This window comes from Vicugna pacos, chromosome 7 (genome assembly GCF_048564905.1).
Source record: "Vicugna pacos chromosome 7, VicPac4, whole genome shotgun sequence".
Classification (NCBI taxonomy): domain Eukaryota; kingdom Metazoa; phylum Chordata; class Mammalia; order Artiodactyla; family Camelidae; genus Vicugna; species Vicugna pacos.
In genome coordinates, this window is record NC_132993.1 from 46,850,904 (window position 1) to 46,870,867 (window position 19,964).

General features: G+C 40.1%; 1 protein-coding gene across 4 annotated transcripts in view; it reads left to right on the plus strand.

The window, feature by feature from the left end:
- RAPGEF5 (Rap guanine nucleotide exchange factor 5) overlaps nt 1-19,964 on the plus strand; it is a 269,897-nt gene that overhangs the window by 94,896 nt on the left and 155,037 nt on the right. For 3 of the 4 annotated variants that reach the window (XM_072964864.1, XM_072964865.1, XM_072964866.1), the window contains exons 2-5: nt 7,846-7,896; nt 9,551-9,657; nt 14,809-14,930; nt 16,375-16,543. In XM_072964864.1, coding sequence (XP_072820965.1) covers nt 7,846-7,896; nt 9,551-9,657; nt 14,809-14,930; nt 16,375-16,543 — 449 coding nt within the window. Of the gene's footprint in view, nt 1-3,316; nt 3,396-7,845; nt 7,897-9,550; nt 9,658-14,808; nt 14,931-16,374; nt 16,544-19,964 lie in introns of all 4 variants that reach the window. The other variant, XM_072964867.1, reaches the window with a different exon arrangement.

Consider the following 19,964-nt stretch of genomic DNA (forward strand, 5'->3'; position numbering starts at 1 on the left):
AAGACAGACTTAAGAAATGCAAGAAAGGAAGGGGAGGGTTGCGGAAGGGGCGATGGGTTTCATAGATTGTGAGGTGGTGATTTCAGGCCTTACCACTTGGCCTCAGAGTCTGGGTCACTGGGCAGTGGGACACTAGAAAGAAGTCGCCATTGGATATTCAGCCCATCACACCCTGTAGAAGGTCCTAGATTGATAGAAGTCCCTCTGGGGGGTTACCAGTCTGGTAGGGGCGAAATGGCGTACACGTGCAAATGGAGCAGGGCAGTGTTATATCAGTGGAAAATAAACAGACAAGTGTGGAGCATTTTGGGGAAGAGATGGGTCACAGGAGGCTCAAGGCTTGGGTAAGTGCAATGCAGCATTTGGGTGGATCAAAGGAAGGGCAGGATGTGGAAATGTAGAGACATACGGGGAGCAGAGGGCCTGGTGAGGGCTCAGGCACAGAGGTGAGAAGGCACACAGTTGGCATGGTAAAGGTCAGACAGGCTGCATGGCTAGACGTGCATCTGGGGTTATGTAGACATTGTGGAGATTGGCCTCTCGGGTAAAGACTTGGGCATTGTCTCTGAGCATGTAGGGAACCGTTTGTTTTAAAATAAAATTTATTTTTAAGTAACAAGATGATCGGTAGGTGACCTTTTAGGGAGATCGATCTGATTTGTGTGGAGGTGCTAGAGGCCAGAGTGATCAGGGAGGCAAGTCGGGTCTTCCTGTTGTGCAACCTCAGATGAGAACGTTATGGTGAGAGCAGCTTTTAGTAAAGAATAAGTGCCAGTGCCTTATTTTGAAATAATATTTGATTGGTTTTTTTTGAGACTATTTGTGGGAAGGAAACAGGTCATTACTTTTTAAAAAACTTTTCATTTTGAAATAATTTTAGACATAAAGGTACAAATAGTACAAAGAGAGTTGCCTTGTGACCATCACCCAGCTTCCCCAAATGTTGTTTTATGTAACCACAGTGCACTTGGCAAAACCAGCACTGATACTCGAGTAACTCAAATAACAGCCCTTATTCACAGTCTGCCAGCTGTCCTACTAAGGTCCTTATCCTAGTTCAGGGTCACACCCAGGGTCGCATTGCCTTTCCCTGTCCATTTCGTTTGATCTCCTCCAATCTGGTATAAACCCTTAGTTTTCTTTGGTCTCTCATAACCTTGATAATTTTTGCAGAGTGCAAGCTAGTTATGTTGAAGAATGTCTCTCAGTTTGGAGTTGTCTGATTGTTTCTTATTTAATTCAGGTATGCATTTTGACAAAAATACCATAAAAGTGCCTTTCTCCGTGTATCATATCAGCAGGAAGGTGATGTCAGTAAGTCTCAAGATTGGTGATAACTTCTATCATTTAGTTAAGGTAGTGTCTGCTAAGCTCCACTGCAAAGTTACTATTTTTTCCTCTGTACTCTTTAATATCTTTGGGAGAGACATTTTGACACTATGCAGATATCCTGTATCTTGTCATACTTTTGTTCCCTAATTTTGGCATCCATGGGATGATTCTTGCTTGCAACATTTAGTACTGTGGTCTTTGCCTAATGGTAATATTGTGTGTTCCCCTTTCGTTGCATATAGTAGTTGAAGTCATTCTGTAAGGAAGAGCTGTCTCCCCACCCCTACATCTCCCACCTCCCCTCAGCCCCATGTTTGTTTATTCAGTTATTTGTATCAGTATGGACTCATGGATATTTATGCCATGGATTATAATGCAATACTTTAATTGTTTTGATGTCAAATGGTCTCAGAGTTGGCCAGTGGGAATGTCTTAACGTTGGCTGCTGTGGAATGGGTTCATCTTGGAACCCACGTGTGACTAGGTAGGTTGATGTTACTCCAAGTAGGGAATTCAGTGACAAGTGAAGGTAACTAAGCTGCTTATTGAATTGTTGGCCCAAAGTCTTTAGCGACTTGATTCCTAAATTGTAAAGGCTTTTCTGTGACATGACATTAACCAAGGAAGCCCACCCTGTTAGGCAAAATTATTATCTTGTTTGTAAACATAGTGAGAAGGAAGATACTTTCCCAAGGAGTGAATAAAGTCAAATTGATGATGCTTTGGGATTTGTTTCTTTTGTACTTATTTTGTATGTATTTCCCAGAAGCTGCTGATTCTTGCTGATTTATCTCCCTAGGCAGGCAAGATTGTGAAATATTTATAAGTATTCCTAGGCCCCACTTTAATTTTCTACTTTAGCTTTTAAGTGGGGTAAACATGTTGATACTAGAAGAGAGTCCTTTAATAATGGGAAGTAAAAATGAAGTCTGATGCTATAGCTGCCATTTAAAGTGTATGTCCTTTCAGAAGTTACATATGTACAGCACTGCTCTGCAGACAGGAGGTACCTTGGCTTAGGGCTATGTCTGGGATGGGATAGATAGAAAACACATACCACATGCACAGGTGCAAGGTGGGATTCACCGAGACACTGGCTCTTTGTTCTACACAAGTCAGACTCAGAAGCTCAGACACAGATCCCAGGGCTGTTGTTCAAATGATTTGTACCTCTGCAGTGTTTGGAACTCGGCCGGGTGTGTGAGGGAGGTGATGTCTGGGGAGTGCACCGAGCTTCACAGCACAAGTGCATGATGAGAAGGTCAAATGGCCAATTTCAACCTCTGATTTTCACAGTTTTTCTCAAGCCGGGATGCACATTAAAACTACCTTGGGGAGCTTGGAAAAAACCTGCCCAGGTCTCTCTCCTATAGGTTCTAATTCTGTGTCTGGGGTGAGACCTGAGCTCCTGTGTGTTTTTTTCTTCAGTTTCCCAGGCAGTTCTAATTTACATCCAGGGCTGAGAACCACTGGATCTAGCAGAGAAGACCATTCGTGACTTCCTCATGCAGTTACATGCACATCACATTCTGTGTTACGGGATAAATGTATGGGGCAGTAACTAAAGACAGGTTTGGGTTGCAAACCAGGATGAATTTCTTAACTTCTTTAAGTCTAGTTTTGTCATCTGCAAAATGGGATTAATAATGCCTTAATAGTTTTTCAAAAATTAAGCAATCTGTTGCATGCAAAATATTTAGTACAATGTCTAGCGTATAGTAAAGAGTCTATTGTTTAATAACATGCAGCATGTTACAGTAGAGTGGTGACTTTGAAATCAATCAGAATTTTGTTCCAGTCCTGGCTCTGTAGCTTTCCAGCTCTGGGGCCTTAAGTAAATTTCTTAACTTCTCTGACGCTTAAGGGTAAAAATAGGAATAGAGGGGTGCAGTTCCTAATATGGGCAAGTGCTTAAGACAAAGAGCATACTCAGTAAGCGTTTCTAGCACCTTCCCGTTCATTCTGTTTTCTTAAAACGTCACAGGGCAGCAGAGAACATTTTGAGAACATCACTTTGGTTTGGCCAGGCTATGTTGAGAAGATATTGTTACAAGTGGCCTGTTGTGAGTATGTCCCTCGGGGCCCTGAGGAACAGTTGGGCCTGAACTGTGACCAGAGTTTGCAGGAGGAGTCGTGGTGCCCTGCCCTGTGCTTCCATATCAGCCACTGGCTCGTGTCTCCAGTTTGCATTATACCTGACTTGTGATGCCCATGTCCTTCTCAGGCCAACACACTGGCTGGGTGGGATCCTGTCCTTTGAACCTGGACCGAACTTTGATTGAGATGTGTGTGTGTGCCGGGGCTTAAAAGGACCCCCATCTTAGAGCTCTGCTGCATGGCCATCTGGGTCACAGCCTTCATTGTTTTAGTCTGTGATCTCTTAACACACGTGTCCTCTAGTTACTTAGGGAGCTTTTGGCTTCCTAGAATTGTAAGAAATCTAAGTGTACTTATTCCACTTTAACACCTTCCTTTCTCCTTGGTCACCCAGAATGGGTAAAGGACAATGGCTGAAGGTGACAAAGTTGTGTTGTGAACTGAATTCTCAAGTTATTGACAAATTGAGTAGATCTTGTTGGTTCCTATTTGTAATAGAGCAGGTCATTCTTCTGTGCTGATTGAAGTAATATTCAGTCTTTTCCATTTCTCTTTCCCCTTGTAGCCTAAGCATTTTAATGCAATCCAAGGAGAGCATTCAGGCATATCGTTTGAGAGCTGATTAACAAAACGGTCCTTAAGCCTGCCATGGAGCTTAACACGATATTTCCAGTGACACTGGAATGAGCTCCATGCTTGGTTCATACCTAGACTCAGAGACGATTATAGTTTAGCTTTAGTGGACATTTAACTTTTTAAAAAATGAAGGTGATATATGATTGCTAACCAGTTATCCTTCTGAGTTATGCCATTATTTTTTTCCTGGAAGTTCATATGTGAATATTAAAGAGTTGCAATTTTCTAACACATGTTTAAAATATGAGATTTGCATGGAATCATTTAGGGAATTGTCTTCTATGTGTCATTAAATTGGAAAGGAGAAGAAATAAATTTGAATTAAAATCTAATTTCATTTGTATTGTTACTCATCTTCTCTGTATGGTATGTATAAGTCTTTATGAAAGAATCATTGCGTCTAGCTTAAGTAATTCTAGGAAATTGGAAATAAAAGGGGAAAAAGAATCATCTCGTCTGGGCATTGTATTTGAGATAACATGGTGAGAGCCATTTAAAAGACCTGCGTCAATTGGACCAGCCATCCAAGATTATAGAGTAAATTGATAGGAAGTCTGGAACAACAGAGAGCCTTTATGGGTTTAAAGTGTTCTTTAGATCCTATGTCTAATGGTAAATGGGTTTCTAAATTAGGGGAAGGTATCTTGTTCCTGTATTTTTGGAAGCTCCTGCTGTGCCTGGCAAGGAGCTCAGTAGGTGCTTTGTAAGTGGAATGAATGGAATTTAGTTGCCACAGGAGTTGTGAGATGAAGCCCTGGGATGCTAAGAGAAAAAGCAAAACCAGGGGAGTCAAAGATGGGATGAAAAGAGCTAGGTCATGGTATAGCAGGGAAAGACTGTTGAAAAGAGTGGGGAGCATCTTCAAGGATGCTCATATGCTCCTCTTTCAGGTAAATGCTGGAAGAGAGCGGTTTGTACGGTGATTTAGAGCAGTGATTTTCGTATTTCTGTAAGTTGGCCCATGGCAGCCCCCTAATCAATATACCATATGATATTATGTAACAAATATCATATGATATCACTTGTATGTAGAATCTAAAAAAAATGATACAGATTCTATTTACAAACCAAAAACAGACTCATAGACATAGAAAACAAACTATGGCTACCAAAGGGGAAAGGGTGGGGAGGGATAAATTAGGGTTTGGGGATTAACAGACACATTACTATGTATAAAATAAACAACAAGGGCCTACTGGTATCCACAGGGAACTATATTGAATTTCTTGTAATAACATACAATGGAAAAGATTTTGAAAAGAAAAAGTATGTATGTATGTATACATATAACTGAATCACTTTGCTGCACACCTGAAACTAACATTGTAAATCAGTTGCTCTTCAATTAAAATTATTTTTTAAATTACATAACAATTCTTTCACAATATCTATTAACAATTAGCAATGCATGGACCATTCATTCCTCCATGTTCTTTTTTCTTTAAAGTCTCTGGCACTTGCTATCTTTAGTCAGTACCAACAACTGACATAAAGTGGTCTCAAAAAAGTACAGAGTTATGGTGGTTATTTTCAGTTGAGCAAATCTGTCCCTTCGGGAGCTCTGCAGAGAGCACCTAGCTTCCCCACACTCAGCTGAGCTTGAGAGCTGCTGTCCTAGTGCGTTCATGAAACAGAGCTCCCTTGGGACCGGTTAAGAGCCAGCTTCTCAGGAGTTTCTGACAACAAATCTAGGTATTGTGTCCTCTTAAAGGCACTTCTTGTTGTGTTGCTCTGGTCGACTCCCTGCGGGCTAGTAGCTGATCTAACACTGTTATCTGGTCGGCATAGAAGGTTCCCATGGCTTTCTTGACTTACCTTACCAATCTTTTGAAACGAGCCATCCACAGGGGAAGTTTCTGTGAAGGGAAATTGTGCGAGTGTAACACTAGTGTTGAGAAAGCCAGATTTGGGCTGGCAGCAGAGAAAAAGGAAGCAGTTTGCTGTCTTTTGTGAAAGTGCCCCCACCTAATTCTTTAGAACTTGTGTCTACCTAAAAGCTTTCTTTTTAACTAGATCATATGAAGTGGTTGCTTTTCTGAGCTGATTCAGGCAATTAGGTGAGTAATAAAGATGGTCAGTTCTGACCTGCCATATTAATTTTTGAAAGTCTGTTTAGGGAGAAAAAATCGCTTCTCATGACGATTCATCTTCATATTACAAATCTGGTGCATATGCAGATTTTACATTGTTCAGCGTTTCAGTAAGTGAATACAATACCTTCAGCTCAGACGACAGAAGACCTAGGAAGGGCGGATCGGGACTGTATAGACTAGACCAGAAGGGGCGGGTGGGTGTTTTATTTTAATACATGACAATTAAAAATGGCCTGTCTACCTTACATGTTTTTTTCTGGAAGCCATTGCATATTTTTTAGCGGACTGTACCCAGTGGCATTTCTGGATAAGGAATCCACACATTTCAGTTTAATTAGGTTAGTATGGGAGCTGTGTGGAGTGGGGAAGAGCTGGAAGGGGAATTCTGTCTTAAAGTTTGGTAGAAGGTTCAGATGTTGGAAAACAGTGAGTGGCAGGCTGTTTTTGTAAGAGATTCTAAGAAGCAGAGGCAGCAGACTAAGAAATGCTGGATCTCAAAAGATAGCAGTCTTTGGAATAGAGGTGTAAAGACCTTTTAAACGTAGGTTGGAAGCTCAGTAAATGTTAGTTTCTCTGTTCTTTTTCCTAAACACACTGGGAAGTGATAATAGTTTTCTGTTGTGCTTAAACACATGTGGATGATGGTGCTGCTTACTGGATTATTAGGTAGGAAAATTTAGCTCCTACAATTCAAATCATTCAGCAAATACTCAGTTGATACAGAGATATAAATATCTGTAAATAGATGACTAGAAGGTTGTGTGCTAGAGGCTGTGAAAGCAAACAGGCCAAGCTGGCAGCACTCTCTCCAGGAGCTTCTGGATTAGTTGGGGCAAATGCATGTGTAGAAAGACAGCCAACAATGTGGAGCACCCTGGAGCTACCACATAAATAGTCAAAAACCAAAGAGCTCCAAAGAGGGACAAACCACAGTGGACTGGGGCAGGTGGACAGAGCTTCACCCAGGAGGTAACTGTACAGACCTGGACTTCAGTGGGGTTCAGGGAAGATGGAGGACTTCCTAATGTGGAGAATGGTGTGAGCAGAGGCAGGTATGAGTTGCAGCTTCTTCTGAGGAGTAGATCTCGTTGAATCAAAGAAGCCACATGGGCAGGTAGAAGGAATACTAGAAATCTATTAGAGGCAGACTTTGGGGGCCCAGAAGGGTGGGCTGGAGGTTTGGATTGATGCACGTATGCAAGAAGAGACCCACTGTCAGTTGAGGGGGCGATAAAGGGACTTTGGTTGGTTGATGGAGGGCGTGACTAGAGCGTGGGGAAAATCTGCTGAGAAGCTGACACAGCAGTCCACGTGTGCAGTGATGAGAGCTGAACTTAGGTGGGTGAAAGTGGAAATGGAAGGGAAAGGAGAAACGGAATCAAAATTGCTTTGTTAATAAAGAGATAAATACACAAACATCCCAGTCTTTCTGTTACACTTTTTAAAGCTGTACTCTCTAGACTGGGAGCCGTTTGCATGGAACGTCCTATCTCACTGGAATGTATGTTGACCACTTACATTGACTGAGAATAAGGCTGTTAATCCTCCAAGGCCCATGACTTGAGATTTCAGCACATTTTTGGCTTGGGCAACTGCTGGGCCTGTCGCAGTTGCATATATTGTGTTCTGATCGCACAGAGATTTCCGTTTGGTTCTAATTTTCCCCCTTTTCTTTCTTTTCAAATAGACTCTATCGAGAAGAATTTCCAATCCATACCTTGAACATACTCCTTCCCAGGTAAGATTCTTTTGTCTCTTACAGCATTTTCTGAAACAATGATTCACACATCCTGGTGTAGAGTTCTCTAGCTGTAGGTACTCCCTTTGCTCCCCATCACACTGTCTCCTTCACCTGGGATGACACAGCTGAAGGTGTTTGAGCTGCTCTGATAATTGTGTGATGGAGCAAGAAGCTCACTGGGTAGGAAAAAACAGATTTTCCCATTATCCAAGTCCCTTCTATGAATGCATTATCCAAGTGGCAGTGTTCAATATAGTATAAATATTTTCAATTTTCTGTGTGATACAAATGCCGTGTTTTAAAAATAGTGAGTATTTTACACTGAAAACTTTGTGTAAAAGGGGATTATTTATATTTATAGTTGTCTAATAGTTGTCTGTATGCCCGCTGAAAAAAGATGGGCATACCTTCTTTGTGTTATGTTAAAAAATCAGCTGATAAGAGTTGTGTTTTTTTAGAATAACGAGACTCCAAGCTTTGTTGAGGGCAGGTCCTTTTTGGCCTTGTTCACTACTGCATCCCCAGTATCTAGAACGTGGCCTGACAGCTGCTCATTAAATGTGTTTTGAATGACTGAGTGAATAAACATCAGTACCATGTTGGGACTAGTCAAGTGTCACTGACTCATTCCTCTTTTATAGTCATATTTTCTGTTATCTGACCTGTATAAGTTTTTTTAAACAAAAAATAGTTTTAACTTGTTCAAAATAAATCATATCCTGCCCTTCTCCCTTTCTTACCAGGCTGTGCTTAGGAGGTGATAACAGGAAAGTTAAGGGAGCTTTGGGAGAAGATAGAAAATATTGTCAGTACAAAATTTTGTGGGTGCAAAAAGAGTTAAGCAAGAAACAAGTAAACAGATGTAAGCACGTACCACCCAATACATATTCATTTTCATGTGCCTTTACTTAGGAAGACAGTTCATTTTCACTTAGCTTCCTTTGTGAAGCAAAGTTGCCTTGCGGAGGAAGGCACCAGTTATAGAGAAAACAGGTAATATATAAAGTAGGACATAGACCTCTCCAGGTCTGAGGAGTATCCTCCTTCATCCTCCCAGAATCAGAGATGCATATGGGCGAATTGAAAGATTAAAAAAAGAAGCTAAATGAAATTTTTATCTGCTAGATGGAATCTGAAGTAGATGAAACCAGGATGCTTGGAATTAACTGAACTATGCAATTGAGAGAAGCTTAAAAGCAAAGCAGACAGCAGCCTGCTATCAAATTGTATCATGGTGTGAGATGCTCACTGGATAGGAAAAAAAGCACTTTTCTACCTTCTAAGACCTTCACATGAGTGCATTATCAATATGGCAGAGTTAATATATAAATATTCCTCAATTTGCTGTTTTGATGGAAACATTGTATTTTAAAAGAGAGATATTTTACCCTGAAAATTTGTGTAAAAGCAGATTATTTATAGTTAAAGCAGTTTAGCATTTGGAAAATTGTGATTATAGCGTAATAGCATGAATGGTCTGATGGCAAAAATAAGTAGGTAGTTTTAGGTCTGTAGCTATGTAGGCTGAGATATAAGTGTTGTAAGCTTGGGGACTTGGCCGTAATTTTTTCTATATAGTATGCATTGGCAGCTCACAAATTGTCACGTTATTGTTCTGAATTCACAGTGAATCTTTATCTTCTCCATTTAGATTTATGGAGAGAATTGTTCCTGTGCAGGAAGAGCATTGAGGAATATTATTATTGTTCAGGCAGCTGACCTGATAAAGGACAGAGTGAACCTCAAGGGGTTTTACAGGTAACACAGTTTCCTCACACCTTGTCGAAAATTCTTCTAGAGAAAAAAACCAAAAACGTGTTAAAGTCATAACCTTGATCACAGAGAGAGAGGCTCTCTCAATAGGAGGAGGGCTTGTCTGTTTGAAGTGTCTATTTGGGATACTGGTGGTGACTTCTCTTAATTAAACTTTGCCACGTGTTTGGCAGTCTGACTCCTAGTCTGAAGATTGGGTGTGGAATCCTTGGCTGCATGTATGGAGGGGCTCCTGACGGTCTCTGCTCTGCTTCCTCTGAGACGAGATATTTTATCATGTTTTTATTGAATGTGTGCTGCACTGGGACTTCACTAAGTATAGGTCCCGTCTTCAGGGACCTTATCAGGGCTCTGTGAGGACCCTTTGGAGGCCCATGGGAAGAGAGCTTCTAATCTCATTCTCCAGGTGAGAATGAGCTGCCCCCTTGGGTTCTGCAAATAGGGGGAGGGACGGGTTGGCATTGGGATGGCACTTCTCTGTTTGGCTAGTGAGTAAGGACAGAGGCATGAGAGTAAATGGATAGGTATATGGTCAGTTTTCAGGTATAGCTGGACCAACAGAATGGTCACTTAGAAAATTTGGAACACATGTTTTCAGTGCATGGAGCCATTGAAAGAAAAAACTAGTGAATCACCAGCTTTTTGCCAAGTAAAGATATTAAACCACACCAGACAATACCAAAATGAAACTACAAAAATGAAAAGAGAAAGAACTACTATTATTTCTTACCATTATTTTTTCTTACAGAAACGAAATTATAATACTGTAAAGACTAGGAAGAGTACTCAGAATAAACGACACCAAAGAACATAGGGAAGATTCTCAGATGAAGACGTTTCTTTAGGTTAACTAAATTTAGCTTTATCACAAACTCATTATAATATTTTCTCTTCTTCCGTTTGCCACAGATGGGAAAAATTACATCATGGCCTGGATTTTGGGGATAGTGGTTCCCAATCTATTTGAGTAAGAAGACCCCCTTTTTATTGAGGCACAGTTTACATACAGTACAGTGCACAAATCTTAAGGGTACAGCTTGATGAATTTTCAATTATTGCCCACATCTATGTAACTATCCATGTCAGGATCTAGAGGATTTTCACACCCTAGATAATTTTTTTATGTCCCTTCCCCATCAGTAACTATCCCACGCCGCCAACTTCTTTCTAATTAAAAACTTGGCAGAATCTGTACTCTTAGACACCATTGAGCAACTTTGTGGTGGAGATGGGAGAACTACAGTGAAATTAACACTTTTATATCCCATATTTAATTTATTGCATTAGTATTTATATAGGTTTTTGATATTTCATATAGGTTAGACATGATTTCTTCTGTTGACGAACAATGCTTTTGTGTATATGGAATCATGAACCTCTCGAAAAAGCTCCAAGATCACCCCCAACCCTCTTCCTCCCATAAGGAATTCATAGCCCAAGGTCTGAGAACCACTAGTTTAGAGCCAGGCCAAGCAGACACAATAGGCTGGTGGAGGGGCTGTGCTGACAGCTGGATTACTTCACGTGAAGCCTTTTTTTTTTTTTTTTAAATATTTGATGCTATCAACTTTAGGCAAGTCTGATTTCTTCCCCCTTTTTAAAAAACCTAAAACTGCACGTTCAGGCATATCTCAGAGATATTGTGGGTTTGGTTCCAGACTGCCGCATTCAAGCACATCACATGGATTTTTTGGCTTCCCAGAGCGTATAAAAGTTATGTTTACACTGTAGTCTATTAAGTGTGATATAATATTATGTCTAAAAACAATATACATAGCTTAATTTAAAAAATACTTTATTGCTAAAAAATGCTAAGCATCACTTGAGCCTTCAGCAAGTCATAATCTTGTTGGCAAAGCATTTGAAATATTGTGAAAATTAACAAAATGTGACACAGAGACACCAAGTGAGCAAATGCTGTTGGAAGAATGGCACTGACAGACTTGGTAGACATAGTGTTGCCACAAACCTTCAATTTGTGAAAAATTCAGTATCTGTAAAGCACAATAAAGCAAGGTGCGGTAAAACGAGGTATGTCTGTAGAAGTCTTTGGGTCTAGTTGTGAGCAGGCTCATAGGATTTATTTTAGCTACCACATAAGGCTACGTGTAGAATCTGTCCCTGTTCTCACTCTTGTTTCTGTGTGGCCTCCATGGGTATAGATTGAAAAAAGAATTGGGAGATGTGTGTGCATTAGTCAGGTTCGTGGGAAAGCACCATCCACCCAAGTGAAAAAATACTTAGGGTTTAGCGGGAGTAGAACGTGCAGAGAGCGTGGGTTGTGCTATTGCAGATTCCCGATGGGTCAGGCCAGAACTTCCTTTCTTCTATAATCTAAGGTCCGATTAGTGCTCTGGGTTTAAAGACAAGGTACTAATATGACTGCTTAGGCTGGGTCGTTTTCATTTGTCTGATAGTAAATTGAGGCAAAGTGTTCCCTATGTACTACATGACAATTACTTTCAAAACTGAAATGTTGTCCCTTCATTCTGCACTATAGGAAAAGTCAGCCTAGTTTCTGAGCCTTCAAATAAGTCTCTAAATACCACCATTCCATTTACATTGGAGATGAGGGCTCTGTCTGCACTACTCTGAATTAATTGCTAAAAATGTAACCGGAGACAGAGGGAGGCCAAGAGAAACCAAATCTTCAACTCCAGAGATTAGTAAAATTAATGTTTTCTTATGGCAGTCACATTGGCCTTGTAGCCAGTCACCTCCATATCACAGTGTTCCTGTCGGGTATTGCAGCGGTCGTCAGATCTGCATGTACTTGGAACAGTTTCTGGACTCGATACAAGACTGCAAATACGTGGGGAGTAAGAGCTGCTGTGGGTGTTCACATTCCTCCCTTCCAGTCGTCTTCCCCGCCGCCTTCCCCTCGGCCCTGTAGGTTTAGGTATTTTAAAAGGATTGTTGCTGCCCAGGTCAGCAAGTCAAGGGAGTGTGAGTTAACTGCAGTGGCAGCTCACCTCATTTTGTTTGCTTTGGTGACATTAGTGGCAGGGCTTACCTCACCCTGCTGATGTTTTGCCTGGTGCGGATGGACTGTTGAAAGCGATTCGAAATATAACTTGATAAATTGGAGGTGGGGTAGAAAGAGATAATTTGCAACTGAAACAGTAGCTTGCTCTGAGAGCAGGAGCCCAATTATTAACTAATGATGACTCGCAAAAGCAGTCATGGTACTCCTGTGTTGAAGCCTATTGACTCAGCCCCGCCCCCCGAAACAGGGTGAGAACTCCCCAGGGAGAAGGTAGGGCTAGGGGACTGGGACTTGGTGCATCAACCTCGGAGCCAGTTAGAAATGAGGGCTCCTAGGTGGCACCCAGCCATACTGCGTCATAATAGTCACGTTAGCAAGATCCCCCAGGCGACTCCTACTAAACACAAAGTTGAGAAGCCCTGGTCTGAGAAACTTCTTCTCCATCACCTGTGAACCAACAAGCCAACGCATCTGTCTAGTCACTGTTTGCAACTTGACGGTTTAGTTTGAGTAAATGTTTTACTGCATTCTGCCGTATTCCAGGTGGTGTCAGACACAGAGCAGGCTGAGGAGCTGAATGTATTGTTCTCAGAATAAGGATTAAGATGATAAAAGTGCTTTACAAGCCCAAAGATGCTGGCTAATTGACAGACGTGTTGAGGAATTAACACTTTAAGCCTTTAACATGAAAGCTGTCCTATAGAATTAGAAGTTCATATTGACGGTTTGGTCTAATTGCCTGTTTAGCTGCAATCTGTTTTGTTTCAAAAAACATGCGTTTATTTGATTGTTAATCTTTCTAATGTCTTCATGCTGTTATGCAACTGAGTACATCTGAAATTGCCTGAGTGGCCTCAGAGTATCTTTCACATTTTTACCCAAAGAAGTGATGCTTTATCAAGAGCTAGAATATTTGTTCAGATACCTCAGCAGCAATGTTTACTACCTTATTTTTTCATCACCTGAGAAAATGTAGCATGTCATGGCATTTCTTCATACTGTTGGTGCTGTGTGATTTCTAGATATATTTATGACTATGCCAATTACAAAAGATAGGGAATATTTTTCTGTTTTAGGGATACAAGTAAATGTTGGCATCTTTGAGTCCTTAAATAACAAATATAGGAAAAAAGATAGCCATTTACATGATATGTCTTTTTAGAAAAACATTTTGGTGACTTTTTTTTCGTAGGAGAGAGTGGGTTTCAATGAAATACCTGCAAATGAAAAATCTTATTTCAGAAAGTTTTCTTCATTTGGTGTTTCATCTGAGGCTGATAAAGATGGAGAAGTAGATGTGAAAATACTACTGGTAATGCCCAGATTGGGGCATTCTTTGAATACACTTGTGTGTTTTAAGATGGATGCATAAAGTTTGTTTGTTTTTTGTATATGTTTAACAGAATCCATCAGACAATCTAGGTTTATGGGTTTATGATCTAGGCTGCTTGTCTGAATTGCTTAGACTATGTTAAAAAGATTAACAGTCAAATTTATTGTTCTTTGAGACAAATATTAGGGTTCAATCTCAGGTTGAAGAGTCGCAAACAAAACCCTGTACAAAAAAAAAATTGATATAGAGTTTTGTTACTCTATACCACTCACCATGGTCCCAATTTTTTTTAACCTTGGAACTATTTTGTTCTCGAAGAGACTAGATAAAAATGTGTAAATGGTTGAACCAGAGTTTATCACCACCAGCTTGAGGTTCTTGTCTTGCCAAGGCAGAAGCATTATCTCTAAAGGACTGCTACATTTATTCCTTCATTTATTCAAATACAGTTATTTAGAGAACTTACTGTGTACCTGGACTGTTCAAATTTTGGGGGTTTAATCACGAGCTATATATACATTAGTCCCTGTTCTCCTGAATTATTCTCAAGGGAGGGAAGCAGATAATATTCATTTGCAAAGTTGTGTAATTAATAAACGTTACGTGATTTGAAGAAAAAGTATAAGAAGATACGATTCTAAAACTTCTGCAAGGAAGTGATATTTTAGCTGAAATTTGAAAGATGAATACGAACTATATGTCATTTGAGTTGTCCGTTTAAAAAGGCAAGCACATGAAAGGGATGGTATTAAATACCATTTTTTTGGCTAATGGGTGGCAACAGTGTCTTACTGTGAATGGCTTTGATTTTGTCCAGGAGAAGCTGTGTTGGATCAGAATTGGTAGACTGGCTTCTGGAACACTGTCCTTTTGTCCAGTGCAGATCTATGGCCATAGGGGTTTGGCAGCTCCTACTGGACATGGGAATCATGTCATCAGGTTAGTATTACATGTTTTGAAGGCACAGAATCATTGTTATTAGGCTATTGACCAAAATGTGTTTGATTTTCTACCTGATATTATAATCTAGATGGAAACTGTTTTTGCAGGTAAAAATTTGCATTATCTTATAAATAAAAATGATAAGTCATCTTTCGTTATTTCTCACACTCTTTATAAAAAAAGTTAGGTACTTGCTGATTCATAAACTACCTATAAGAGGCTTTCCCCTACCCCTGCCTTCTCTACTCAAAATTCTGCTCACAATTTTTTTTTAAAAATCAGTGACATCCTTCGTTGCTCTAAATGTGTGATTTGTCTTGCTGTACTTAGAATAATCATCAGAAACTGATTTTATGAGTAGAATGTGTATGCCATTTTAATTAACTAAGTAATCATCAACAGTCAGAAATACGACCGGTGAAAATTAGCTGTTTAAACAGAACAGAAAATGGATGTTAACGGGAAACTAAAATAGATGGTGGATGTGTCTTTTCTTAGTTGAGCCCGGGGAGTGGGAGAATTGCAAAGCAAGCAACTTGGATTCCTTACTTAGCTCTGTCATGCAGGTGCTGGTTGGTCACTGGGAGCCCTTTATGTCTATAGGTAATAAGTATTGAGGGTCAGAGAACGTAGTAAGGTTCAGAAAGGCGCACCACACGTCCCACTGTGAAAGAGCGGTGTGAGTGGGAATGCGGGTGTAACCTTAGTAACACCTAGCACCTGATGCTCTTGTTCAGAAAGTCAGTTCACTGCCTTTGAGGAATATAATTAGCAGCTTGCTTGGGAGGTTCAGGTTTCTGGTCAGCAAAACATTTCGTGTTAATGTTTTTTTGGAAATGTCTCCAGTTCTTGATTTCTTTTTAAAACAGGGTTTCCCCATCTTGGGAGTGTTGACATTTTGTGTTAGATAATTCTCAGTTATGTAGGGCTGTCTTGGACATGACAGGATGTTTAGCGGCCTCCCTTTCTTCTACCCACCCGATGCCAGTAGCACCCCCTGGTTGTGACAACCCACCATGTCACCAGACATTGCCAGATGACCCCCTGGGGGAACAGTTGTCCCTGGTTGAGAACCACTAATCTAAAACTTGCTATAATGTTGTATTTGTGTACCACGAAAAAAATTAAATGCATTGCTTTGGGATGCTAAAAATTTTTTTCTTTTAGTCTCTTCGAATTGCTATTGATTTCACCTGTCCCTAAAGCAGAAAAGTTATAAAATGCATGTGAGTGTGCTGGCCAGAGCGTCAAGTAAAAAGAATAGGTTGGTCAGTAAGTCTTTTTTAACTCAATGGGATTGTGAATGTGAATGAACTTAATTATAGTCCTACCCCTGGCTTCTCCCTAATAATTAGGAGGCCTTTCAATTTATTATTTGGTTTATGACTCTCTAAATGATATACCTTAAAAAACTAATCCACACCTTTATTGTTTCCAACAGTGGACCAGCACTTATGCTTTCAAGATACCTATGTTTTCTACCAGTTTTCATCTGATGAGTGTAGCTACTTGTACTGTGAATTTGAAAGAGAAGAGGAATGGCAGAATGGTGTCAAACTGTTACTGCAGCTTGTGCCTCTCATTCCCAGTAGAGCTGGCATCTGTGAACTGTAAGTAGATGCTGTTTTGTTCTATTGTCAAATTATTCTCACCTAGAGAACGTTCCCCTTGGCTGGGGACAGCGCTCTGCTCTTTAATGTCATCTCCTATAAGAAGTAATTGTTCTGTTCCCATTTCTCAGATGCAAGTTCAGAAAGGTAAGGCTAAAAATTCAATCCAGCGAATACATGGCTGAACTGGTATTCACATCCCCGAAGTCCATGCCCCGCCAGCTACACCATGCTGCTTCTAATTTAGTCATCGCTATATGAGTAGGTGATCTAAATTAGGAATAAACATGATTTAGCTTAAGTTGGAATAAAATAATAACTGACATCTTATCCTCTATCCAAGTCGTGATTTTCCTAAGAAAGAGCTCAACAGACATTTCTGAAAATAATCTAGAAGCAACATTTGACAAATTAAAACATGTGAATCATTATCACATGAAGATGCTGAATCACTGTATGATTAAAATGAATTAAAATTAATCTGTTAGAGGAAGTTTGGGAACAGGACTCAAGTCATGATATGGTGATTCTGACATGCCTGTGTTCATCTGCATCATTAATGGCAAGCTTATTTCAGTGTAATGAACTGCAGATTAAAAAATTCAGTTAATAACTTTTACATATTCAATTTTTAGAATCCGTTGCCATACTGATGACTCTTTCAGTTCTATGAGATTAGCAGGGCAAGTGGTGTTACCTTCATCTCATAGGTAAGAAAATAGGTCAGGGAGAAACACCTACAACCATAACAAAGATGAGTTACTCTTGTTTTAAAAAGGACAATTAATACTGAACAGTTAAATCAGGCTTTTAGAAAAGATGTAAGTGTCAGAATATTAATGAGACATTAATAGGTTGATTATAGAGAATGCATTTTATGCAGGAGCTATTCTAAATACCTTATGTTTGTTATTTCATCTTCAGATGAATTTTATAAGACAGTTATTACTATTTTAAAGTGAGGAAACTGAGGCACAGAAGCCTACTAACCTGTCCAAGGTCACACAAGTGATGTGTGGAGTGTTAAGGTTTGAATCCTTGTCTGTCTGGCTCTAAACGCCTATGCTTTTAACACCTGCTGGAGTGTGTGCCCAGAAATTATGAGGGTCATTTTAGCTTCCCTTTCTGAGACGTTACAATCAGAAGCTATAAAAATGTTAGACTGACTCTGAAATGGTTATGAATTCAGTGCCGCTGGAACCCACTGCTGTTTATAGAGGACCTTGCAGTGGTAAAGCAAAATTCAGATACAATGAATCACTCGATTGTCTAACTATGGAAAATGTTCTTAGTGTAATGTACTCTTAATATAGGTCAGAAGTTTCCCAGGAAAAGTCAAGGAGCATTTCACTAAATTGTAACACGCTTTCTAAGGAGTGGAATGCTTCTTAAGCTAGCGATGGCTGTGACTTACTTTGACTCTGGGGACTGTCATTCTCTGGCAGCTCTTAACCATTTCCCATCCTGGATGCAAGGTGGAAGTGTGCGCAGTGCCGGGGGGGCATACCCAGATCTACGGGGGCAGAAGGGCATCTGAGATAAACTCACAAGCGGTCCCCATGGTTTAGCCCCACTCCTTTTCCCCTCACTGAAAGAAGCAGATTGAAATGCCAGGGAGTGAGATGACCTTGTTATAGGGAAACCCTGAGTCAATGCTAGGTTCTCAAAATGAAAATATTTTAAAACTTTGGTTCCTAATATTAATTCCAGATTACTTGCAGTCTTTTGTCACACCGGTCACTGAGCACAGTGTCATGCCTCTGGAGTTGATGGTCACTGTAGCATGCCTTATCATTATGTCCTTTTTCCTTTGGTGTGAACATGTACGTTTGGGAGTGGTAGTTTCTCTGGGAAACCTGGCATTGGGAAGCTGTAGGCCTGTCTATTCCCATAGTGTAAGTACTGACTATAAAAAGATAAAATTCCCGAACCACTGCAAGTCTCTTCTGGAGCAAGAGAACATATGTATGTTTTCTATACTTAGAGTTATCAACCAACGTTTAAGCTGTAGTAAAATGTTTTGGGCCAGTTTTAGAAAGCCAAAGTTTAGGTATCCGGACTTTGAATAAACTATGATCAGAGACAAGATGCCCAGGACATTGTCCTCTTCCAGCTGTGTGGTCATAGCCCTTCCTACAGTTGAGTGCATTCAGTCCCATTGTGACTTTGGCTCTAACCTGGTGATCTCCATTCATTCTAGCCCCCATCCCACATCTGTTTATCCCCTCATGTCCTCGTGACATTCTGCTTTTTGCTTGTCTAGTCAAGTTCTACCCACCCCTCAAGGGGGAGCCCAAGTCCTACTTTGAACACAAAACTTCCATGATATCTGCAGTCTATGTCAGCTTTAACTTTTAGTAACTTACTTCTTTTGCTGTTTGCATCAAAAAAAATCCATTCTTTTATGTCATTCTTGGTCCTACATTATCCATTCTACTGTGTTATCCATTCATTTTTACCCATTTTACTGAAATGCCCTCTAACGTCATCTTGAGTCATTAACTTACATGGTCCATTCACGAGCTGAACACCCAGTCCTGTGGTTCTTTTAATAACTTTTTGATATCTGAAGGCTATTAAGGTCTGTCAATGCAGCTCTACATTAGGTCTCTCTAATTTGCTGTCTTCTCTCTAAATCTCTTTAAAATTATGTGAGGAAACTACTTAATGTCTCTGTATAAACACATTCCTGTTCTTTAAAAGTACATTTTTTAAAAAGAAAAAAGAAACAGATTTTTTCCCGTATAAAATAAAATGTTTATAGCAAGAGGAGAAATGGAGCCATTGCAAGTTTCTAGGCTACTCTGAAGAAACAAAATTCCTGTTCTATACAAAATAACTTTTATATCCAAGCTGAGTAGATCATTTGAGAGAAGTGAGTGAATCCGTTGTCAAGGGTACTATCCCCAGGGGAAAAAGTAACAGTCATGGTATCTTATTCTAACTGAAAGCCGAATCAAGTCATCCAGAATGTACTTTTTTCCTAACTCTTTTTTTATTGGGGTGGTTGGGAATTTTATTGGGATGCTAGGGAAAGGCAACCTAACAGTTCCCTTAGGGATAGTAAGACATGTTTCTAACACACTCGTTTGAGAATTTAGGCTGTGAGGAGGCCTGGCTGTTTTAAAATTCCGCTGCCTGTGTTACAGCAGATCCCGGCTTGCCAGGGGTGGGACTGGGAGTGCTCTGACTAGTTGGAGTCTGTGAACCTGGTACATAAAACCATCTTCTACCAATTACAGGGCACTTAACATTATGCTACAGTTAAAAGAGTTGTAGAGGATTGCTAAAATTTCACTCACGCTATACTCAGACCTGTAAAGAAAAATGTAGTGTCTTTGTTTTTCTCTAAGTGTTCTATTGTTTGTTGGCCTCCATCCTGCCAGAGAGCCAGAAGGAAGGAAAAGAGAAGCCCCCAAAT